This window comes from Marmota monax, unplaced genomic scaffold (genome assembly GCF_021218885.2).
Source record: "Marmota monax isolate L192 unplaced genomic scaffold, Marmota_monax_Labrador192_F-V1.1 WCK01_AAM20220418_F8-fsc00013, whole genome shotgun sequence".
NCBI lineage: Eukaryota > Metazoa > Chordata > Mammalia > Rodentia > Sciuridae > Marmota > Marmota monax.
This window is the reverse complement of record NW_026692202.1, coordinates 12,216,179-12,242,801: the sequence shown is the minus strand read 5'-3', so window position 1 is coordinate 12,242,801 and position 26,623 is coordinate 12,216,179. Positions and strand designations below refer to the sequence as shown.

The window sequence follows — 26,623 nt, the reverse complement described above, 5'->3', positions numbered from 1 at the left end:
TTCCATAAAATTAAAGAGTAAAAGTTTTTCTCACTTATGAACAACTTAGCCCAAAAGTCATTCATGTAAAGCCAACTGATATAGTAAGATATCAGAGAAAATTTAAAGCCTTTTTTCAGGGCAGCCCTGCTACAAATGGTTGGAAAAAACAATTGAGGAAAAGGTGTGTTCTACAGAAATAGAACTGTATGAAATATTTTTTTAAAAGTAACCAGACCAGAGTCACTCAATGACTAATAATAAAGCAGAAGAAAGGCAAAATATCTAATAAAAATAGGACAGAATTATTCACAATTGGATATTTTTCTTTTTGGGTACTCACAGTGTGATATCTGGTAATACTTCAAATTTCCACGTTTTTGTGTGATAAATTTTTTCAGAGTAAAAAAAATTAGCCTGTCACCTGAGGAACAAGTTTTTGTTCTTGGCTTCCAAGGAAACAAGTTCTTTTATCTTGATAGCAGGGGAATTTGTCATATGTAGTCCAAAAAAAAAGTGTGTGTGTGTACACACACACACACACATCAAGAAAAAGAAGCAGGGTGCAAAAGGAAAGAATAAATTTCTGCTTACATATACACTTAATTATAAACATACTTTGTATATTTTCTATTAATTTATGTAATAATCTTGGGCTGGGGTTGTGGCTCAGTGGTAGAGTGCTTGCTTGCCTCACATATGTGAGGCACTGGGTTTGATCCTCAGCACCACATAAAAATAAATAAACAAAATAAAGTTATTATGTCCATCTATAACTAAAAAATAAAAAAGATATTTTTAAAAAATTATGTAATAATCTAGAGAGCAAAAAGCTTTCCATAGGTACTCCCTCCATGCCTCACCAAATAAATGTATACACGACTCACTTACCAACTGCCTGCTCAGAAATTGCATCAGTAAACAAATCATCAGGTCCAGAGAGATTTTTTATATACATTTGCAAAACACAACGGATCCATGATCTTATAGTTGAGGATTGAAAAGATACACAGCCTGAATGAGAAAGTGCTTCACACAGGGTGCTGTAAAGGCAAGTTGACGCGTATTAAAACAACAAGAACAAAAATGGCAATATATTCCCTGAATATATACAGCAAGTAAAGAAATGCAATCTAACATCTCCCATGAACACACTTGGTCTTACTCATCTTTCAGATAAATACACTAACATAGACAGGCATTGCTGAAAATGAATACTACAGATAATAATACTATACTCAAAAAGAAATGCTGGATAAATTTGTGTTGTCATGTGTAATGTTCTAATTTTAAACTTTCCTTTTTCCATTGATGGTATAAGCCAAGGGAAAGGTTGAGGAAGCATATGGGTGAAATGGGAAAAGCAAGGGGCTTATATCTAGATAGGTGAGATGATAATGAAGGAAGCAGAAGCAGTAAGTAGAAGAAACAAAAAACAAAACAAAAAAACATCGAAGTGGCCTTTGGAATAATTAAGCAGAGAAGAGGTCATGACCATATGAGGAATGGGTAAAAAAAATTACAGACAAAACATATGTCTATGAGTATCTCCTGACAAGTTCCACCCCTATCCTCTTCCCTGCTCCTCCATTCCACAGGTTCAAAGATTACCCCACATGGGATTCAAAAGCAAAATCTCCAAGAAATTTTAAAAGTAATCCTTATTATGAAGCCAAAGACCTGGCTAAATTTGATTTCTAATCTGTTCATAAGAATGGGGATGGTATACAGAGTTTTGAAAGGGCTTAACATTAACAAAAAGAAAAAAAAAAGCAACCCACAAAACACAAGCTAGCTTTCCTACTATGACTATTGTAAAATGTTGGTGTATCTGAAAGCAAAAAAAATCTTCCAAATGAGAATATATGTGGAAAAGATAATTTTTCATTTTAGATAATTCTTACCTTACCAGTGCACTGATCTATTAGGGATTACATTAATAAGTATGACTGAAATAAGGACACATACCTATTTTGTAGTAAATGACTTAAATATTTTGCTACAACTTCGGGGCAGATGATATCATCCCAACCATAAAGTTGAATTATTGATATTACTGGCTGAGGCTGAAGATCTGACGGAGCAGTACTTGGCATGTCCGCTGCCAACAAAGTAAAATCTAGATTTAAAATGAAAGAAACTAAGGTGAGAAAAAATTTTAAATTTCCCCTCACCCAATTTATTTAATAGTGATAAAAATACCAAATAATAAAATGTCATATCTAGAAATGTAGAACAAGCAAAAAGTTAAAACTGAACTAAATTCATGTTGTCAAAGAAATTTCTAATAGCATCATCTAGATCTTCAAGAAAGGATCGAGAAGCATCTCTTTCTTATCATTGTGGATCTGTACTGGATTCTTTAACTCAAGCTGGAGGTTTCTGCTTGTATGTCGCCATCAAATCAAAGATACATAAAAAAATATTTCTAGCGTTTACTCTTTTATAATTAAGCTAATTTATTTGTTACTTATCACAGTGAGCAGTTCACTCTTACCTTAGAACACAAAATTTTCCTTAATAGTAATCACTATAATCAATCACACCCCACCTTCTTCAGAACCCAAAGATCTAGGAGCCAAAATTCTTTAATTTAATCATGTTACACAAATAATACTTCATTTTGTGATTTACTGGGAACCCCATCAACTCAATTTGTACTACACTGATTTATGCTTGTTAATCAATTTTTTAGGAAACACTGCTGTCTATGTAGCTTTCTTCAAATGTAATTTATTCTCCCATACCCCTCATAACACTTGACCTACAGATGAGGTGAGTTTAATTCTTGATCCACATTGCTGTTTCTAGATCATTGTCCCTTTCTCCTTCCCCAAACTCCTACCTTTGAATGTCATATATATCATCAGATGGTAACAGCCACTAATTCCTTCTAACTCTCTTGTAGTCACCTGCACTCTCCTAGTTTACCCCTCTTCCATGCCAAGCCGAGTAGACTGTTGTTCATTATTATTCTCTCCAACAACAACCTTACCATTGATGTTTTTTCCCCTAGTATCTTGGCCCTTCATTTCTTGGCACTCCTCTCCTCCAAAGAATATTCCTCCATTCTACTTTAGACAGTCCCATGGTGATCACAGAAACCTTGGCATTACCAATAACCACAATCTTTCTATAATTTTATTTTCAAGTGCTATACCTTTTGATACCAAATTTGCTTTAGTCTAGGACCCTAAATCCAACAATTCTTTGATTACATCAGGGCCTATAGTCTACTGCACCCACAACTCTTTCCCTACCTTCCTTGTGTTCATGTCTTCCCTTCCCTCTTTAGGGTATTCCCCATTACTACACTCATTTATGTATGCCACCAACTCCCTTGAACTTTTTTTGATTCACTGTACTTGCCTAGGGGGAAAAAAAAATTTATCTGTTTAATTCCACTTCTTGGCCTCCTCCTCACAAGTACCTGCACCAGCATAAATGAGAACAATACTGCTGATGAATATGATTAGAGACTTCATGTGGGGGCCCAACCCCAGCCAGCAGTCCAACATTTCCCTAGTCCATTCAGGCTTCTATTCTCCTAGGCAACTATCACATATCTTCCCCTTCCTCTTTTCTTTAACAGCCAGCAACTCCTCCCTCTACATCCTCTCTTATTTACTACTTCACAGAGAAATGAGAAACATTATACCAGTACTACCACAACTCCTACCATATTCACCCTGGACTCCTACCATATTCACCCTGGTGCCTCCATCAGGGCCCATTTACTCTCCCTTCTCCTCTTCTACTATAAATGAACTAAGGCCAAGTTCCTCTGTGGGGTCCCTTCTTCTCTCGACACCAAAACAAAAGTGATATTTTTGTACCATCCGATTTTCATTTACTATGGAACATTCTTGTAAGTATTAAATACACTGAAATTTCTTCCACCTTACTTAAAAAACAAAAACAAACCCTCTCTTTGACTCTACTGCTCCCTCTAATTCATTCCCATTTTTCTTAAATGGTGATATTTAAAAATTTTATCTATATTTGTAGTTTGTTATTCTTTTTACATTTTCTCTTAATTTATCTTTAATCTATTTAGTATCCACTACACACAAATTGCTCTTCAAGGTCACAAATGTCTTCCTTCTTGTAAAATCCAATGACCAATTTCAGGGCTCATCTTGCTTGATTCATCAGCAGCATCTGAGATGCTGTTGATCATTTCCCCCTCCCAGTTTCCAAACACTATGCTTTTTTTTTTTTTTTCTTTTTACATGCACTCCTTTTTGTTCTCCCTTCCTATTTCTCCTTATCTTAATTTCAGTGTAGAAATATGCTATGGCTCAGGCTTCAAACTTTCACCCATACTTAGACTACTGGTGATCTCCTCCAACATCATGGCTTAAAAGACTGTCTATAAATGGGACGGTTTCCAAATTTAAACTTTCATCTTAAACTTCTTCCCTAAACCCTAGGCTTATTATCTAAGATTCCATTTTAAATGTCTATTTAGATTTTAATGGATATTTAAAACATTGTATCCAAAATTTTTTTAAAAATCTTAATTTTCTCTCAAAATATCTGTTTCTGCCATAATCTTTCTCATCTCAGCAAGTGGCTATAGTTACCTTTAACTTCTTTTATTAACTGTTTGGTTACCTTGCTTGACCCACTTAGCAAATTCAAAATATTTTCTCTACCTTCAGATGAGAAATCTGACCATTTCTCACCAACTCTACTGCTAACACCTTAGTCCAAGCTGATCATTTCTGGGTTATTGCAATAGTGCCTTAACTGGCCTCCCAACTTCTCCCCTTGCTCCCTTTGTCCAGGGTCAACTTGCTAGCTTGAAGGATCACACTGTTTGTCTGCTCAGAACTTACCAACAGCTTCTAATCTCAAAGTAAGAGCAAAAGTCACTACAGTCATTTAATGAGACAAAATGCAACCAGCTTGCTCATATCATTGTGTTCTCTCACCCCTTTCATACTCCATATGAACCTTTATTGCTTCCCTATAGTTTTTCTCTCAGCTCTGGACTTCTACAGAGCATGATCTTTCACTTCCTTCAGGTCTTTGCTCAAATGTTACTCAGGACTTACTGAAAAGTCTATTTAAAATTATAAGCTGGGAGCAGTGGCTCATACCTGTAATCCCAATGGCTCAGAAGGCTGAGGCAGGAGGACTGCAAGTTCAAAGACAGCCTCAGGAACTTAGCAAAGCACTGAGTAACTTAGCAAGATCCTGTCTCAAAATCAAAAACTAAAAGGGGTGGGATGTGGCTAAGTGGATAAATGCCCCTGGGTTCAACCCCCAGTACCACTCACTCACTCACAAATAAAATAAAATAAAATCACAACCTGCCTCTGGCCTTACCCATTCCCTCCTGTATTTCTGTTTCTTTTCACAGGATTTATCACAATCTAACAAATTACACATTTAAGAAATTCATTCTCTTTAGCTCAATTTCCTACTAAGAATATAACCTTTATGAGATAGTCTTGTTCTCCCTGACCCCCCCTTGATAAGTTCCCAATGCTTATAAAAGTGGGTATATATAGTGCTTTTTAAATGAAGGAATGATTTTCTCCTAAATGGTGTTTATTTAAAACCAAAACCAAACCCACACATTTTTCTTTGTATTTACATACTATTTATTTTCAGAACCTAAGATAGCACTGACTTAATAAATGAAATCCATTTTTGTTGACTAAGTGGCAGCTAGCATGACAAATGTAAGAAAGCTAAGTTATATCAGCTATTAATCTTAAAAAACAATGTACACATTGTTGTGATTAAACGGATTGAATACCAATATATATTTTCACTGATATTACAGTAGTTGGAAACCATTGCCCTGTCATAATTCTTTAATCTATAATTGTAAAATCTTAATTATGCAAATGCTACCAGAATTCCAGATCTTTCAAATTTATAACATTCAGTCTTTCATGTAGTTGCTTTTAACTCAGTTTCTTCATCCATACCAGGGTAACATAAATGTTGGCTTACATCTTAGGCTTTAGAAAATACTATATTTAAATACATAAAATACCTATATAGTTACCTTTAATACATGTAACAACTACACTGATTTGTCTATTCCATTAATTTTTAATATAGTTTGGGCGAAATACATATTTGAGAAGGATAATGATCTCTTATTTTAAGACAACTGGATATATGCAAATATTTGCAAAATTTTGCCTATAATTCCGTATGAATCAGACTTCTCTAAATCCTAAGGACTATGCTTAGACCAATAATCAAATCAAGTATAAATTACAACCTAAAATAGAGGCAGTAAAAGTCAGAATGATAATATTCTATATATTTAATGTCATTCTTATCTTCTTGGTGTTGAAGTGGTATTCATTCTGTATTCTTTACTCTTTACACAAATTAGTCTTATAGGTAGATGTCTGCTCACACAATTTGAAAATAAGTTATTCAAATTAGATATAATCAAATGACACTTTACTTTCCAAATATTACATGTACAAGCAAAGTTTGTGTACATTGTTTTTTAAGATTCAAAATTACTTATTTTTAGCAAATATAATTAATTTAATTTTTTAATAATAAATAAGCCAGTGGGTCCTAATTTAAAAATATATAATTCATTTCATCTTTCTGGCTGTCAAAATATTTATTACACTGTTATAAAGCAAGTTTGTTACCAAGAAAATAGAGGGAAATACTGACAAAGAGTCTGCAAAAAGAGAAAGTAATTAACGAATTAACAATTAATGCTGACCTGCAGCTGCATCTGCAAGTTGTGAGGGAGGCACAATCTGTGCCATTCTCTGACTCTTCAAAAATGAAAAGAAATGTTTCCACAGTGCACCAGCAATTGCAGCAAGGTGGCGCTCTTTAGCCGATAATGAAGACTGCACAATTAGGTCCACATTCTCCCTTTGAAGTTCCTGGCACAATTGTTGATGAATACTCCTAAAAAGAAATAAAAATATAGTTAACAACCAAGAAATGCTTACAGAAATATTAATTAAATACATTTTTTTGCTTTTTTTCATTCATATCATATGAAAACTGAAGGACCGTTTTATATAATTAAAACCTTTATGACAAGACATAATGCAATTCTGGTTATTTGATGGATGAATGATGGCATATTAAACACCATAAAGTTAATGTTAATTACTAATGTCAACCATTAATTATATGCTTTTTAATATGTCAGATCCAAATGAGAAACAGGCAGCTTCAGAACGAAGGTCTGCATTTTGCAACTCATGTATGACAAGTGATTTTACTCAAATCTAGACATGAAAACAATTTTTAAGCCATTTTCTCCTGAAGGTTTTAGGATATAGATACACTAGGAGTGAGGTTAGTACATCTGGCTTGTAAGTGGTATTTTGAATTAAAAAAATTTTCCTTGTTTAGTAAAGACAAGGACTGTGTGCTATTGTATAAAACTGCTGGAGAGTCTTAGTCTTAGTACCTCAGACCAAAAAAACATAATAAACAGTAAATGTTCCTCTTCATCCCAATTTCTTAAATTTCGATTCATCATTTAATTCCCCTTTCTATTTAATTAAAATGAAAATTTAGACATTTCTAGACCTTAACATAAACATCTGCAGGAAATTGAGGTTACCAAAGTAAGAAGGAGAAATACTCAAGAGATTTTCTTAGTGATCTGGAAGAGAAGGCATTTATGCAGTGTACTCAGCAATTAATAATATGATGTATTAAAGGCACAACCATAATATTTTTCCTGTTTCTACTTATATCACAGCCAGATCAACTGAGAGTGGACATAACTGTATGGATATCATCCTCCCATTTGTTTTCTTCAATTATACAGAAAGTAGGGAAAAGTAACCAATAAAAATAAAGCAGAAGACTTCCTTTGACAGAAAATAGTATTCTACTAAGAAAAGTAAACAGCACCTAAAAAGAATAATATTATATTAATCCTAATTCAGTATTCTTTTTTTTTTTTTGGTACCAGGGATTGACCTCAGGGGCACTTGACCACTGAGCCACATCCGCAGCCCTATTTTGTATTTTATTTAGAGACAGGGTCTCAACAAGTGAGTTGCTCAGCTCCTCATCCTTGCTGAAGCTTTGAACTTGTGATCCTCCTTTCTCAGCCTCCCAAGCCGCTGGGATTACAGGCATGTGCCACTGCGCCCAGCTCTAATATAGTATTCTTGATGTTTTTAAACAGTTTAGGGATAGTAGACACTAGAAAGAACTATATGAGACAGAACTAATACATACACAGAATTCCACAAAATAACCAACTGGTTATAAGACCACATCTTAGAAGATATCACATGATTCCACACAGGAAGTAAAGCATAAATTATATAACATTTGGATCTTGTACTCATGTATACTGGAAATCTGGCAGTCATGGGGTACTGCTTAATCCTACTTTAAGTATTGAAAAAAGTGTACAAATTCCTGGGGAAAGAGCATTCAGCAAGCAACTCTCACAAGAGCTAACCAAATATCTGTTATGTCTTCTCAGTTTAACAACTTGACTGAGATGCTTTCAACTTGAACTAGTGGCTAGAGACTGTTTCAGAACCTTTAGCTTGGATAAAATGAATAACAAACTCCTAAAATTCATTTGGCAACAAACTCAACTGCCTATATCAACCTAGCAAAGTTCATGAATACATTTCCACACACTGAATTCCAAGTAAAATAATACCACCATTTCCAGTACCCTTTATAGCTTTTTCAAAGTATATTGGTTTCAAAGATAATGAGTAATGTATTGAACTTGGGTAGGACATATATTGTTCACTACTTCTAAATAAGCCACTTTATTCACTAAAGCCTATTCCTTAGGAAGGAGTAACATTTTTGATCAATCCCTATGTGTTAGAAATTCCTTTAATTAAAAATCAGATCCTTAGCTCTCATGAGTACCAATGTCCAACTCAAAATGGATTAAAGACTTATAGGTAAGACCTGAAGCTATAAGACTACTAGAAGAAATAGAGTAAACACTTCAGAACACTGAAATGGACAAAGAGCTTTTGGATCAGACACCCAAATCATAGAAAACAAAAAATAGACAAATGGGATTATATTCAGCTGAAAAGCACAGTAAAGGAAATAATCATCAGAATCAAGAGTAAACTATCAGAACAGGAGAAAATATTTGTAAACTAAGGCTGATATTCAGAATATAGAGTAACTCTAAAAAAAAGTAATTAAAAAAATGGGCCACAGATCTTTTTTTCCCACTTTTAAAAATTTGTTCTTTTTATATATACATGACTGTAGAGTGTATTTTGACATAGAATACATACATGGAGTATAACTTCCCATTCTCATGGTTGTACATGATATAGTTTCACTGGTTGTGTATTCATATATGAACACAGAAAAATTATGTCTAATTCATTCTACTGTCTTTCCTATTCCCATCCCTTCTCCCTTCCCTTCATTCCCCTTTGTCTAATCCAGTGAACTTCTATTCTTCCCTTCATCTTGTGCCACAGATCTTAACAGCCTTTTCTCAAAATGACCAACTGGTATATGAAAATGTGCTTAATTAACATCACTAATCATCAGACAAATGCAAATCAAAATCACAATGAGCCATTTACCTTACTCTAGTAATACTGTATATTATCAAAAAGACTAAAGATAACAAGTGTTGGTGAGGATGTGGATAAAAGGAAACCCTTGCACACTGATGGCTGGAATGGAAATTAGTACAGCCATTATGGAAAACATTATGGAGATTCCTCAAAAAATTAAAAATAGAGCTAACATATGATTTGGCAATCTAAATCCACAAATGAAATGAAATTGGTACATTGAAAAGACTTCTGTACTCTCATGTTCACTGAAACACCAGTCATACTAGACAAGAAATGAAAATAATATAAGTGTTCATCAACTGATGAATGGATAAAGAAATTGTGGTACATATGCACCATGGAATACTATTCAGCCATTAAAAATGAAATCTTGTCATTTTGGACAACATGGATACTACTAGATTACGTGAAGTGAAATAAGCCAGGCACAGAAAGACAAGTGCCGAATGATGTCTCTCATATGTGGAATATTAAATAGTAGATCTCAAAGAAGCTGAGTGTAGACTGGTAGTTACCAGATGCTGAGGAGAGTAGGGCATAAGAATGGATAGTTACAGTCAGTTGGAGTAACAGTTGTGGTATGCTACTGCACAGTAGGGTGTTATTTCAACAACAGTATTCTGAATGTTTTTACTGTTAAAAAAAATGATAAATGTTTGAGGAGACAGGTTTAACCTGATTTAAACATTACACAACGTACAAATGTATCAAAATATCACATGAAACCCCATTAATATGAACAACTTTTATATCTTTATATATCAGGGAAATAAAGAAAACTTTCAAGACAACTCTATAAGATAGTTCATTAATCCTCTTTATATGATGAAGCTGATAGCAAAAAAGTTAAGTAATACGCTCAAAGGTCACATGGCTATGAAGAGCTGACCCAATAATCTGAACCTGAATATGACTCTTAAGTCATGTTTCCCTTAAACCCAGAAAGGTTGAGGCAGAAGGAGAGTGAGTTCAAAGCCAGCCTCAGCAATGGTGAGATGCTAAGCAACTCAGTGAGACCCTGTCTCTATACAAAATACAAAATAGGGCTGGGGAATGTGGCTCAGCGTTTGAGTGACCGTGAGTTCAATCCCTGGTATTCCCCCCACCAAAAAAAAGAAGACTTTCTGTTTGATGGTCTGAGTATTCAACCTATATCAGTTTGAATAAGAAGAATGATCACCTGGTATATTAACACAGAACAAACTTGTTTAAGACCTTATAATGATCTCTCTACTCATGAGGAAATCAAAGAGTGATAAACGCAAGAAGTGCCAAGAATATATCATAATGGTGTCTAAGAGAAGAATCAAAATTCTGCACAATAGCCAAACAGTTAAAAATATACCATGCAGTGGCAGACAATTTTTTAAAAAATCAAATTTTCTGAACAAGAAAGCTAACTACACTAAGATTACTGAAAAATAAACAGTATATTAGAAGTGGTCATTGCACATCTACTGAAGGCATATTTACAAAACTAAAATTATGAAAAGAGTTTCCTCACTATTGGCAACAGTGTGAAAGAAAACATATAACATGCATGAAATACTGTAAGGACCCTCATATAGTTCTAGAAGCCACGGCTATTTTATGAGTAATTATCTTACTTTCTTCAATAACCAGTAGACAAATATGAAAGTAGGTTAACTGCAAAAAAGGCAAAATGTGATTTATGGTCAAAAAGTAAAGGAAAAGATGTGAAATCTCCCAATATTTGGCAATTTTTGTTTAAGACAGATTTTACATGGGTTAAAATCATTTTGGAAATATACATGTGTAGAAATACACATGAGTAACAAGTCCACTTTACATTATAAAGGATGAAATACAGGATACTGGGAAAGAAATATGCTGAATTTCAAGTTGTTCAAATTGTAGCTCTCATAATAGAAATAACAGCAACATCCAGCATTTATTGGTATTTACCATGAGACCAGCACTGTGCCAAGTATTTTATAAGCACTAATTCTCACTCTGTGAGGTTGAAACAATTATTATTCAAATCTTTTAAATGAGAAATTGAGATAAAAAGAAGTAACTGAATTGGGTAACAGATTAACAATGCTACTTAGAGCTAGGTGACATTGGAGAAAAAGGATTCCCCAATTCCTGTTTTCTTACGTCAATACAAACAATCAAGAATTGTTCTACGTCCACTTAACAGGCTTACCGTGAAAACCACATGAAATAATGCCCCGGAGTGTTCATGAGTCCATCTGTATAAACACCCCCACGTTTATACACCCACTTATCCACGTGTGTCCTATTACTTCTATTTCAGCTCTGTTGTCTTGAGTCCTTTCCTTTCCTCATTATGTTCAAGGGCTTTCCTGATTCCTTTATCTGACTGCTCTTGAGCCCCACTTTCTGAAATGTTTTCCTGTTTTTACCAGCCTGCTGTTTCTTCCCTTGATTTCACATATTCACTTACCCTCCTCACCCCTCCACATCCCCAGACACACACCAGAGACAATGGAACTTGTACCTGACTGGTGCTGCCTGTCAGCCTGGTCTCCAAGTTTTTGACTAATAGTTTAGATAGGTTTTTTGGAATCCTTCCTAGACTACTGCTTATAGGGTTTCCTTCTAATCTTAGTTTATGCTGGTTTTATCTGTGACTGATACAGATATGATTCTGTATGTTATCTTCTGGGTACTGAGTTGCATGTTTAATATTTCTCATATATTATGCCTTGAAACATAAAGAAAAGAAAAATTGTCTAATGACAGCCCTTTCACCACAAAGAAAAAGCATAATACAATAAATGTGACTGATAAGAGCCAACAGAAAGAAAGGAATTAAAAGCAATAATTGAATGCCTCTTTTAGCTCTATTTCAAACATGGAAACTTTAAAAAATCTATATTAGTGAAAAATATAATTGGAAGTTCTATGTTAAGAAGTTGTTCCAAAACCACTGTGGGTTTGGATTATTCTAAGTATCATATTGATCTAACTAATGGAAAACTGAATGGGAACCAGAATACTCTATAATTACTTTTAGCTCAGCTAAATTCTCTGAAAAACCTTAGATACTTTAAATTCTTTTGCTATACTTGCCCACATCTATGAAATAGAGCTATGGTCTTCCTTATTACCCAGAAAGAATATAACATAGCCAAAATAATGACATTATCAGGAAAAAAAAAAAGTTTGAAGCTGGAAGTTACCCTAAAAATCATACAATCCAATCCTATGTTAAAAAAAAAAAAAAAATCAGAAAAGAAACAAGAATTTTAAAAAAGCCTCTAGGTACAAAGAGCCTTTTACAAAGTCTCCTATGAGAGAACAGTAGCTTCAGTGCTGACTCCCAGTCTTGTGCATGCCCAGGTGAGCAGGAACAAGTGATAAACAGGAAACCAGCTGGCAATCAGCAATCCAGGTATACTTTGCAGCACACCTAAATACCTCAGTATACCTGTGTCGGTGCATATGTGGAGCAGGGAGTGAGGAGATGGTAGACAAATGAATTAATATATGAGATTAAGGCAAGAAGTATGCTGTTTTGGTCATGGAGGGACGACACTGGAACAAAAAGCAATGTTGGCAATGATGCTTACAGCCACATATAATATACCATTAAGGAAAAAAGAGCTTCTCCAGAGATGTAAGGAGAATTATCAGAATGAACTCTTGCCTAGTACAGAGGAAAACAGCTTGGAACACTGGAAAACTTCTGAAACTGTTTTTCATCTGTTATATGGGAACAATGCCCTACTATTCTCCATGGAGCTGCTGAATTATGAAATCAGTGTACTCCAGTGAAAATTCTTTGTAGACCATAAGGCAAGATAATAAGGCACTTTGGTCACATTGCTACTACTTCTAAATCCCAATAGCTGTGTTCTTAGAGGCAGTAGAGCATCCCTAGAAAGACAAGGGCTTTGAGGACAGACATGCCAAGACTATAAACCCTATTTTACCAACTATTAGTTGGATAGACCTTTTTTCATCTAAGATTTTTTTTTAAAATAAGGCAACTGCATTGTTAGCCAAATAATTAAAGATTGTTTATTGAGAATACATACAATAACCCTATTCTAAATGTTTTAACTTTGTTAACCAATTTCTTTTGTAGGTACTATTATTAATGTCATTTCATGAACAAGGAATCTAAGTGCAGAGAGGATAAGTAATTTTCCTGGGTCATTCTGTTGAACCCTAGCAGTCAGAAGAGCTCCAATGCCCCACCTTATAATCACTATGTTATGGTTGTCTCCAATAATATTTATAAACTAAATAAATAATACATGTTTCAAATGTCATATTGCTGTCTTTATTCATTCATTTATATACTAAGTTCCTATTAAAGGTAAATATAAAATAGTATAACAGCCAAGTTGAAATTATAATAATTCTGGGGAGTGTAAACTATAAGGGATCTCTAAGGTCAACTACATATGATTACCTAAAAGTTTCCTATGACCCACAATTGAGTTAATTTGCAAGACTAGGAAAACAGAACAAATCAGAAAACCAGTGATGAATCTAACAAATTAAACATTCCTTTTTGGGTTAGCTTCCCATTACTGTGATAAAGTAGCTGACATAGTAAACATAAAGGAGGAAAGATTATTTTGGATCATGGTTTCCTTCTTTTCTTTTCTTTCTCTCTCTCTCTCTTTCTTTTTTGGTACTGGGGATTGAATCCAGGGGTACTAAACCACTAAGTCACATCCTCAGCCCTTCTGTATATTTTATTTAGAGAAAGAGTCTCACTAAGTTGCTTAGGGCCTTGCTGAGTTTCTGAGGCTGACTCTGAGCTTGCCATCCTCCCAAGCCACCTGGATTACAGGTGTGAGCCACTGTATTTGGCTTGAATCTTGGTTTCAAAGGTTTCAGTCCATGGCTGCTTGGCCCTGTTGCTTTGGGCCTATGGTGGCAAAGTCCATCATGGCAGGAACATACGGCAGAGGAGGAGGCCTGGTCAACTCATGGTAGCCAGGAAGCAAACAGATAGAGAAGGGAACAGGATCCTAATATCCCATTCAAAGCATATCTCAGTAACATAATTTCCTTTCACTGGGCCCCATGTCTCAATAACACCATGGACTGTAGACCAAGACTTTTTAAAACATGGACCTTTGCAGGAGATTTCAGATCCAAACTCTACAGCACTATAGTAATGCTGCCTTATGGTCTTAAACAGTAATACTGGTGAAGTGCTTAAAATAGAGTTCTGTCCCAGTCTTAAAAGACATGGCTATCACTGGTATGAAAATATGCCAATAAAAAGTGATAGTTTCTTGAAGTTACCCTTATACTTTCATTTGGTCAAAGAGGAATTACTATAGATAAAAAGCAGAGTCAGCAACAATGCTTACACCAAATACAATGCACCATTAAGGAAAAAAGAACTTCTTAAAAGATGACTTATTATATTTGTAGATATATTATATACATTATATATGTTATATATTTTTATATATACTTTATTGAATATATTTATTTATAGATGATTATGAGTCCCAAATCAATTGAGTTTTTCATTTATATTTCACTACATTTTATGGGTACACTTGTGCAATGAAGTAGTTACGAATCTTGACAATCATCAAAATCATCTATAGAGCTTCCTAAACATATTAATGTCCTAGATTCACTAAGGATACTTTTATATCTTTAGGAGCTGTTTTAAGTTTGGATGCAGAATGTCCCCAAAAGGTCTATGTAGTAAAGGCTTGGTTCCCGGAAGGTACTATTGGGATATGGTGGAATCGTGAAAGATCTTTAGGTTATTAGAAGCATGCCCTTAAAAGTGATAGCAGAACTTCAGTGCAGCCTTCTTCTTTTTTTTGCTTTTCAAAATGGACAGTTTTGTTCCACCATTTGCTTCTTCTGTAATATGCTGCCTTCCCTCAAATACTGGGACCAGGTGATCATGGATTAAAATTTCCAAAACTCTGAGTCAAAATATCCCTTTATCTTTATGCCCTGATCATTTCAGGTGTTACAGCAATGGAAAGTTGACTAATACAGAACCTAAGCATACTTTTTTTTTTTAATTCTTAGTAGGTCTAGGGAGGAGTCTGTGAGTAAGCATTTCCATCAGCAGATGCTGCTAGCCCACAGAATACAATGAGTAGCCACCCTCCTGGCTTTCCTCACATATAAACTAGAAATAATATTAGTACTTGCAGAATTAAATTTGTTAATATAGGCCCAACACTTAGAATAAAGCATGGATTCTCTGATTAACAATAATTATTCCATTTATTAAGTATTTCCAATTTAATGCTTGCAACAGATAAGGAAATGGCCATGCAACTTGTAGCCCATGGGTCACATAGATCATATGTAATTCTGTACTGGAGGAGAGCTGCAAAGTACTCTTTCTTCTAATCTGTATCTATAAGTGTGCAATTACCAATTCTGAGAAGGAAGGTCACAGAAGGTAAGGTCAGGTAAAGACTAGTAAGATGAAAAAGAGAAAAGTAAAAGTATAGAGGTATATAAATCCATTTTCCTAACTCTCGAATTCAGCTCATATTGTATGTTCTAGGCAGTAGAGATAAAAAGTAAACAAAATAGAGGGGGTCTCTGTCCTGAAGTTTATATTCTGAGGACAGACAGATGAGTGACAGGAGCTAATATATCAATTAGGATGATCAGGAAATACCTTTTGAGAAGTGACACTGAGCAAAGACCTAAATAAATAAGGGAGGGAATCCCATGCATATATTGAGGAAGCCCATTGCAGAGGGAAGAAAAGCAAATGCCAAGAAGCTAAGATTGACAGAGTCTACAGGCTAAGGGAAAAACAAGAAGGCAATGTGGCTGAAGAACAACTGGTTTCAGAAGGAACAGCAGGTAAATTCAAAGAGGTAGCTGGGTTCCAGATCATGGAAATATTTTCATTAAAAAGCCCCACCTGATGAATATGCATTGTGTGACTTTATACATATGTACATATATAAAACTACCTATCACAAAATTCTCTTTCTCTCACGTTTGAATGCTATTTTGTGCTCTCATCCCATAAAAGTGAGCATGGATGATCAACATGAGCAAGCCCGACCCATAAGCATCAGTATTATTAGCACAACATATTGCAAACACCCTTGGCAAATGGGTGCTCTATTATACACGCTAAATTGAATATGTTTATTTTGTTGTAGTCTGTTTCTGACAATTATTCTACCTCTGAGAGGGCAGTTTAACCTATGTCAACAAGTAATAAGTCTGAATATAACACAAGAATCAAAGGGAAAGTATCATGCTAGATGTTAAGGTGTAAGTTCACAGCTCTTCAAGATGCCATCAAGGAAATGATTGAGGGTAAAGGCCAAAATTAAGGGTTGGTTAAAGTTCTTTGGAATTCCATAAGAAACTATTAACACATGAATGTGATGACTCAGGGATTTCTAGAAGAACAGGAGAACAACCATCATCTGATGATGACAACTCATTTCCAAAGGGGTAAGGCCAAGGTAACCTTGCTCTGCTTATATTCAGTGTGGTTCCAACTTCCAGGAAGTCAGGCTTCAAACTGAATAGAAAGTATGTGGGCACAGATAATGAATAAAAGTAAGAGGAGGGACAGTGAATGCAGTGTGAAACTAGTCAAAGTCCTCCTACCAGAGCATCATATGAGAAAGATTATGAGTTAAGATCCAGGATCTTTTGAGTTAAGATATTTGTCCTTGGGGTTAGGGGCAGTCAGAGGTGAGATGATTTTTGTAGACTCTGACAACAAAATGCATACATGTTTGATAAAATACCTAAACTTGTCATAATGATCTTTTAGAATTTCAAATGTGGTTGTCTTCCTCATCAAAGTTGGTAGGGTAAAAGTGAGCATGCACAAATGTACTGGATCTTACCCAAAATGTTATGTGTGGAATTCTCAAGAAAAAAGGAGGGCTGGGGATGTGGCTCAAGCGGTAGCGCGCTCGCCTGGCATGCGTGCGGCCCGGGTTCGATCCTCAATGCCACATACAAACAGAGATGTTGTGTCTGCCGAGGGCTGAAGAATAAATATTGAAATTCTCTCTCTCTCTCTCTCTTTAAAAAAAAAAAAAAGGAAAGAGTAAAAAAAAAAAAAATCCTTAGAAACTGATGGCTAAAAAAGAAAATAAGAATATACTTATTCTCACTATAGGAAAATAGAGTATGGAATAAGCCCTCATTTGGGGATAGAGACCACCAATCTAACTTAGCAGCAGTGGAGTTGGTAATTACTGGTGATATTAAATGCTCTTCAGTCTTTACTTTCCTTCATCTTCTTGTTCCTTTCTGTCTCTGTCTTGCTTTGATTATTCTACCATTTACAGAAAACTGTGCTTTGACTCATGGAGTACAACAGATGTGACATTGTGTAACTCTTAAGTCTTGGTGACAAAACAACAACAACAAAAACAGAAGGCCATGAAGTTTCTCCATTATTTGCTGAGAAAACTCATTCCTAAGAGTGCTGAAATACCCTGAATAAAGTCCAACTACCTTGAGAACACCTGTGGGAGATGCCACAGGTAGCATTCAGGTCAACAGAATTAAGCCTATTCTTTGGTCATTCTAGCTCAGAGACTAGACATGTTAATAAAAATGCCATCTAGGAACTGGATTCTCCAGCATCAGCACTTCCAGGCCCACTCTTGTGAGCTATCTTATACACAGAATCATCAGAGTTGAGGCTCCAGACATCGTAGAAGAGATGAGATGTTCCTGGCTTTCCAAATCTGTGATCTATACATGTCTGTGAATGTAATAAGAATTAGTTTGACAAGGTTTATTATGCCTTAAAGAAATGGCACCCACTACATTCCTACATACTAAGTAGGAATTAGAGATTCGAAGTCAAAACAGATGCAGACCTGACCTCAAAGAATTCATACTTGGTACAGGGCAGGAGGAAACAAAGAATTTTCTTAGAAATATAACCAAGGAGGTAGTATCTGCAATGAAGCAAAGGCAGATTCAGACAAAATAGCTGGTTGAAGTGTCCTAGAAGCCATCCACATGATTTCAGAAATCTAGATTAAAGACAAATGAATGACAAAGGCAAGGGTCGTTTGAAGAAAAGCTATTTTTCCACCCGCTCAGCACAAAATAACTATCTCAAATTTATGCTGAGATATTATATAAACATTTATTCTCAATAAATTTTATTCAGTTCTTATTGCTTTTACATTTCATTAATCAGCAGATCTTTTTTTAAAAAGAGTTTCATTTTAATTTTCCTTAGATATAAGGTATTATGTTTATGAATGTATGGAGCCCATCTTCTACAGCTAATTAAAACACTCCAAAAACTAACTTAGCCCTCTCCTCCTGGCAGTCTTTTCTAAAAACAGCAGTCCACAGCAGTGCTGCCATTTAACAACAGATGCAATCTTTCTAAGTCATCTTATGACTTGTGTTTAGCTAATGGGGGAATCTTTGTTTCAAAAGAATTCAGGGGTCTTTTTGTTAAAGCTAAAGACCCAAATATTTTTGAGGTCAAATATTCCATATCAATAGGTTAAGGCTAAATTCTATTTGTAAGCATTTTTTTCTAATTGATGGTAATAAATTCCTAAAAAGAAAGGTCTAATGGTAATGTTGACTGATTCTTAACTTCATCCACCCAAATGTTCCTGTCACAGTGAAATTTGTTCTATAATTTACATTAATGGACTAGGTGTACCAATAAATATCAAAAATGTCCAGTTTCTTAATCCCCCTCCATTTAAATCAAATTCAATTCAATGTCAACAGATTGTACCAATGTATAATTACAATAGCTAATGCATTGGGAAAGGTAGTGTTCTTTGATAAATAATTTTTGAAACCTCTTAAGCATTCTACATCCTCTATATTTCTCTCATGTGCAAGAAATGTAGTAAATTACACAACCAGATACACTGACCATTGCCAATTGTGCTACAGAATTTAAAAACACGATTCTGATTCTCGGCTCCAACAGTGACAATTTTTTTTTAATTCCAAAATTTAGTGAAGCAAAAAAGTAAAACAAAACAAAACCTAGGAATGTTTTAGAAAGGCTTTTTTTTTTTTTTTTCATAAAAAGTTCAAACAAACTCCAGTAGACATAATAGCTTAGTCACCACATAATATAATGCTGAATCTTGGGTACATAAATAAGATTTATAAGCCTATAAACTACTTGGAATTAAGTGTTAAGTTTTATGTATACATAAATGTATATAGATCTCATCCCTTTTCTTCTACCCTCCATTGCTCTTTATAAACACCTTCTTTTAAGTACAAGGCAAATGTTCCCTCTTGATTTCTCACCCTGAATTTTCTTCTCCCTCATTTGTGTCTCCCCACTCTGAACCTCCACTGTCGCCAACAATCCAACTACAACCTCTATGTACCAAACACATTAATTAAGAAGGAATGCTTAATCTGAAATCTACAGAGTAAAAGCTGTGACTAATTGATGTATATCAATCATCAAAAAGAAATAAGTATAAACTTGTTTAGAACAAATCTGTGTTTAATAGTAAATAAACTTCTTAGTTTTAAATTATAGTTACTCCAGATAATTAAACATATATTTTTCCTACAAAGACACTGCTTACTGTTTTTGTTGCAGTTCTTTACAAGGGAGAAAAGACAGAGAGGGGAAAAAGTTTTCCTAAAAGATTATCCATTGAGTCAATGATCTGTGGGGGTTTATTATAAAGCTGTTATTAGGCTAAGAGCCCCAAAAGCTTTTATTATATCACTAATTTCTTTTTTGCAAAGCTTCAGCAAATGAACTGATTTATCTGGTTCTGCATACTTGGAGCTTGATACATGCTATTTGTACATGACAGGTTTCATCTGCATAGCACCATTGATAACATTTATCTGCACATCAAAAAGCCCATCTCCTTATGTTAAAAAAAATTCATGCATACGCTGGGATAAGAAATGTTAAAGTGGTGAGTAAAAGATATGAGATATCTCATAAAATGGAACTAAACCATAATAAGCTCACTGCATAACAGTGGTACAGGAGAAACTACCATGTCAAAAAATGGGAAGAACTGGAAAGATTTTTGCTTATGCTGATAAAGTCATAAAGCTTTGCTAGGCATCATATGAATCTTAACTAGAAATGAGAAAAATTAATTGACTCTCAGACAAGAAATGATAAACTTTCATAAAGCTTTATGACCAAAGCAGAAATATTTCAATACAAATTTTAAAACAGTGCCCATTGCTTACAAATGTCAGTAGGAAAATAACCCCTCAAAGATTCTCTTAGGGCAAAAATCAAATGTGTAGATAGACTGTTACTGGGTACACAACTAAAACCTTTTGCTAAAGCTTAAATTTCTTACAGAAAAGTAACTTAGAAAACAGATACAAAAAAGTAAGCAGATATAAAGCTTTTATTTCAGGCCAGATGTGGTGGCACATGCCTGTAATTCCAGCTACTCTGGAGGACTAAGGCAGGAGGCTTTTAAGTTGGAGGCTAGCCGGGGTAACTTTGTGAGATCCTGTCTCAAAATAAAAAATAAAAATGGTTGGGGATGTAGCTCAGTGGTAGAGTACCTCTGTATTCAATCCCCAGTATCAAAGAAAAAGTATCTGAGTAAGAGTCTGCTGAAAGGAAGGCATAACCTACATATGTTAATAACAAGATAATAATGAGGTATTTCCAAATTTCCAACAAATGATACATTAGACATTCTTTGGAGAAAAAGTTACCATTTTTCTTTATGAAGAAGATATACATTGAGTTAAACAGTTCTTGTAATTCATCATCTTTTAGAACACGAGGTTACATTAGGCTCTGATCACCTCCTATTCTTACTCTCCCAACATTTGGTAATACAGACAGTGGAGTTAATTTTTTGCCATTCAGGAAGAACTATTGGATTGCTAAACTTGTATCATCACCTCTGAAACACAGTAAAAATCACTGTTAGAACCAATGGTTTATTAGATCGAATCCACCATCAACAATGTCAACTCTGCCTGGTTGTGTTAACAGGAAAATGTTTTACGAGTTCCACCACTGGGCATCAATTTAACTTCCAGCACCAGCTATGCTGTAAAACCGTGAACGTAATTTATATGGTGACCTGCGTGTGTGGGAAGCAATATCTAGGTGAAACTTCTCACAGTCTGACAAAATGCTTTGATTTGCACCATTCAGATAATTGAGCAAAAAGAGTTTAAGCAATCACCACCAACAGCCTTTATCTCCAAATGCACTAAAAATTTATTACTCTGTGAGTTCAACCTATTGCTTTAGAGCCTAGCTTGATAGAATAGAAATGATTGGATAAATATTACATTTTCAACTGGTACACATCTTGTCCATTAGGTTTAAATATTGGACAAGCTACGTGTTTAAGATAAACATCAGTCTTAGCTGATTCCATCACACGGTACATTTAGAAAGCCTCCAAATGTTTCCATAGAAACATTTTTGAGCTTATATATAGCTGAGGATACATGTTCCTTGTCAATTAGGAGAAAGTAAACCTAGAGATCCCTGCACTCGTCTTAAAAAATTTACCTTTATCTTTTACTTAGCGTTTAAATACAGCTGACAGTATTTAATATCTATTGGGGTGTATAAAGCAATTGAGTAACCATTCAAGATGGGACATAAAGAGAGCTCACCTATTGATCCTAAATAATAGTTTATTCTTCAGGCCTTTCTAGGAGTTTTAAACTACAGATTGAAAATCCCTTAACCAAAATGCTTGGGAGTGTTCTGAAATTGGGGTTTTGGAATATTTGCATATATATAATGAAAGATCTTGGGGATGAGACCCAGGTCTAAACGTGAAATTCATTCACTTCATATATATCTTATATAAATAGCCCAAAAGTAATTTTATATGATATTTTTAGAGTGCCTGTGTTTTGGTTACAACCTGTCACATAAGGTTAGTTGAGGAATTTTCCATGGGAGATTATACTCAAAATAGTTTGGGACTTGGAGTATTTCAGATTTTTGGATTAGTAATGTTCAACCCATAACATAGGTTTCATACTCACAGCTTTTCTAATACATTGTTGTATATTAAGGGAAGGGTACTTACCTGGCAACTTCTCTCTACCTGCCTGAGAACGTATACTTTTAAAGGTGACTGGGGTCCATAGTTACAGAGCAAAGCTGCAGGATTACTGCAGTGCAATGATCCTTTCTAGCATCACAGGAGGGATCCTAGGCATATAATCTTCAATGCCTTTGGGCTCCTGAGAGACTACAGTAGCCTTGACTAACCTGATTAGCTCAGAGTTACTTTCTACTATTTTCTAATTTAGTTTGATTAGATACTGCAAAGTAAATAACATTATTTTCAGTTTTGTGCTAGGAAAAAAGAAATAGACTCAGAGAGGTTAAACAACTTGACCACTACGAAATGAAGATGAAACTGCAACTCAAGTCTGTCTGTTTCCAATGCATTTTCCACTACAAGTCATATTTGTTCAAGACCAGACTAGACTATAATAGTTAAGATATTACATCTGAAGGTTTAAAAAAGTTTCTAAAAAGACAGCAAAATAATATACACACTCAGGATTTTTTATTAGAAGAATATCTTTATAAAGGTCCCAATCACTGGCTTTTATTTATTTAAAAAAATACTATCATTCGAGGATCATTAGGTAAAATGAGTATTAGGCATTAACATTGACAGTTGACTTCTCTTCCTTAATTAAAGTTTTTAGCCTTGTTTTCATGCACTTTGCCACATCAAATAAATGCTTTGTGCAAAATGGAAGCAAAAAACTTACTATTTAGAAATAAGTCATCCCATATTCCACATACAAAGCCATTTGTTATAGCAGTACTAGAAGAGACTTAAGCATTTAACTTGAAATGCCTAGCAAGATCTTTTAAGCTGTTTTTCTTATCTTGTTCTTCAAAATTCGAAACTAGAAAATCCCACTTGACTAGAAAGGCAAAAAAAGCAGGCTGTCCCTTCTAGGGTTAAAAGATGCTTTTTGTAAGATTTTAGGTAAGATTAACCTCTTGCTCACAATAGGACTGGTTATTGGTTTTATTTTTTTACTGTCTTTAACTCAGGTAAAAATCAATACAGAGCGAGACAAAGGGCTCTAGAGGGTCTGGCTATACCAGCTTTGGGTTTGGCTCCTGCACAATTCTACAACATGCTGAGGCTGGGAAGGATTAGCCTGCTTGTGTTGAGTAAACCGATGATACTCAATAAACAGTTTCTGTTGTAAACCCCTTAGGACGTGCAAAGCCACACTAGTTGGCAATAGACCAGATAAGCGGCAGAACCAGCTGTAATCTCATTTAGACCTGAGCTGATCCTCCTGTCCTTTCATTCCACAGGATCAAAGCAAACCACTGAGGAGGCAGCTGTATTATAGCAGCTCTGCTTGCTGGATGCAGCAAACATTTCATAAATTCCACTCCTTGAAGCAAGTCTCTACCTAATCTACCCAGAGCTGGGACAATCAATGAATTTCTGAATTCATTAGACTGATTATTACAGGGTATCCATTTTCTCTTTGGAGAAATGTAATAATTGCATGGCAACTTTACAAAGCAGCTGCTACTTCTAACCATTTTTTTTTTTTTTTAATGAAAGGGCCTAAGTTCCCCCCACCCCCCAGACATACAATATCAAATAAAAGTGGTTTGAAACTATTTGGCTTATTATCTTTAACAAATATTAACAATTGACTATCACTCAAATGGAGCCCAGTTTTAACAGTGGCCTATACTTCCCGTGTTCAATGACATGAGGGGAATGCAAAACCTTACTGTAGTATGGTCTCATACACTGGCCAAAACTGATGTTCAGAAAAACTGATAGAAAATGTCTCTGCGGTTCATTACAGAATATTATTTAACATTTATTTGTAATTCTTCCATAGAACAGGGCACAGTTTTGAAAGTGTTCTTTAAAATTGACAACATTAGTACTTAAAAATAAGTCAAGTATTTCATTCCTTTTCACCTTTCAACAACATTGATACTTTAGAATCTCTTTTTACCAGGAATTTCCTTTAAAAGAAACATAAATTTCAAGTTATGAAGTTTTAGAAAGTAGTCAATTCCCAAATTTAACTGGATGTAAAATGAGCAGTAACATAACAGGTATTAGATGTCACATCACAAACCACTCTAAATAATACACATGGTGAGATGAAGCCCAAAACTGATGTGACAGACTATAATATCACCAGTTAAAAATAATCAATTGTAACTTAATGCCAAATATCAATAAGGCAGAGTCATACAGAACTTCTGGTCAGGGAATTGGCAATTTTTTTTTTTTTTTCTGGTAAGCGTGCAGGCCTTGAGAGAACAAGAATTGCTGCTTTTTTTGTTTGTTTGAGCAACCTTTAAATATATAAAATATATTCTTACGCTCCACAACTGTACTAAAACCGATCTTGGGCCTGATTTGGCCAGCAGTACCTTGGGTTGCTAACCCATTTGTATATTCCAAACTACTTGTTCTATAGATGAACACCCAGAATTGTTCTGCATAGTGAAGCATAAGTGTCAGGATCAGAACTCACATCTCCCGAGTCTCACTCTAGTGCTTCTCTACTGCCTCCTAACATTCATCCTGCTTCCGCAAGTAAATGATGCCAAGAATCATTTGAAAAACATAAAGAATGCTTGGGAAGTGTCAATGTGGACACCAATGACCACACATTAACTGATCCAACCATTTCCAAACTTACAATTGCTAAACTTAATGACTCACCTTTATTCTTATTTATACTCACTCATTTATTCTTTAGACTTAAAAAGGTCCCATTTAACATAATCACATAATAACAGCAGAAGTGAAAAATATCAAAACCTTAACTCTTCTAATATTTGCAAAATCCAGATCTTTGTAATAATAACATCATGATAGGAAACTGCAAAACTGTGTAATTATACTTTAATTGTATTGTGAGGCATGCATTAATCACAAAGTTTAAGTACCAAGGATAGAATTATAATAATTCTGTAAAACAAATTTAAGCTAGCTAAGTAGGTCAGAACCACTAACATGCAACAGGAGACCTCTGGGAATTTATCAGTTAATGGCTATTTATGTGCAAATGAGTGCCCTCCAACCCTCCAAAATCCTGTGTAGCTGAAGGGTATTTCTGTTAACCAGGAGCACTGCTTAACTGCAGAGGCATAAATTAAACTATTTTATTGGAATGATTGTTAATTCTTCTACTTTGCTTTTCTACATTCCCCCCTATCTTTCCAGAAGCACAATTTATAGTACATATTTAATAACAACGAAAAAATGTTACTGGTGAGTTTTCAAAACTGATCTCTCCTGACCCCACATAGATACTAGAACTTCAGTAAAATGAACACTTTTTATGCTTCACATCTCCCAAAGTGGACATACATTGCTAAAAATTTTTTAAATTTCAATATAAGCATTATATTAAAACACTTTTAACAATGAACTATAACAAAATCATTTTGTCTTTATGTTCTTATTTTACAGAAGACAAAGAAATTCAATGGAGTTTGAACCTATTAAAAATTTTGTCATAACAGTCAAAATACCTATCAAAGGTACACTTTGAGATAGGAAAAGGGCTTTTTGTTTAAAAAAAAAAAAAAAACACTAAATGCCTATTTCTAATTTGCCTTAAAAAGAAAATGAAACATTTGGATAATTTTTTTGAAGGGAGTGGTAGAAAGGGAGAATAAAAATTTTCAGTATGACATAAGTATGGTTAAAAGAGAATACTAAACACCCATTAGTACAACCATAACAAACTCAGTACTGAAGTGGCATAAAACTGGTTATTATCTTCTAGATTTTGGATGGAATAACAGTTACCTAAAATTACTGCTTTTAAAGATATAATATTGTGTCAATTTGTAAGTTGTAAATTCATTCCCTTGGACCTCTTTCTTTTCCACCATTAACTGAAAAATAAAATATAACCTAATGCTAAGTTAAAAGACAAGTAAGAGCCAAATTAAGTCACACAATATCTTTAAAATTATATTTTATAATATAGTGAAACCTCAGCACAGTAAGCTGGAGTTAAAAAATGAAATGTTTATGGGAACTCTTCTATTTTAAACATCCAGGTAATAAAAGTTTATGGTAAACTCCTTCAAAGATTAAAAAAAGAAAAGTTCCACTCATCTTTTCACAACAGAGTTTTCTAAGAGCTGTAAGTTA

General features: G+C 34.6%; 1 protein-coding gene across 4 annotated transcripts in view; it reads right to left on the bottom strand.

The window, feature by feature from the left end:
- Mms22l (MMS22 like, DNA repair protein) overlaps positions 1 to 26,623 on the bottom strand; it is a 111,633-nt gene that overhangs the window by 24,597 nt on the left and 60,413 nt on the right. For all 4 annotated transcript variants that reach the window (XM_046431127.2, XM_058575535.1, XM_046431134.2 and 1 more), the window contains 3 exons: positions 6,695 to 6,888; positions 1,948 to 2,098; positions 871 to 1,022 (listed from right to left, as the gene is read on the bottom strand). In XM_046431127.2, the coding sequence (XP_046287083.1) occupies positions 871 to 1,022; positions 1,948 to 2,098; positions 6,695 to 6,888 (497 nt within the window). The remainder of the gene's footprint in view (positions 1 to 870; positions 1,023 to 1,947; positions 2,099 to 6,694; positions 6,889 to 26,623) is intronic.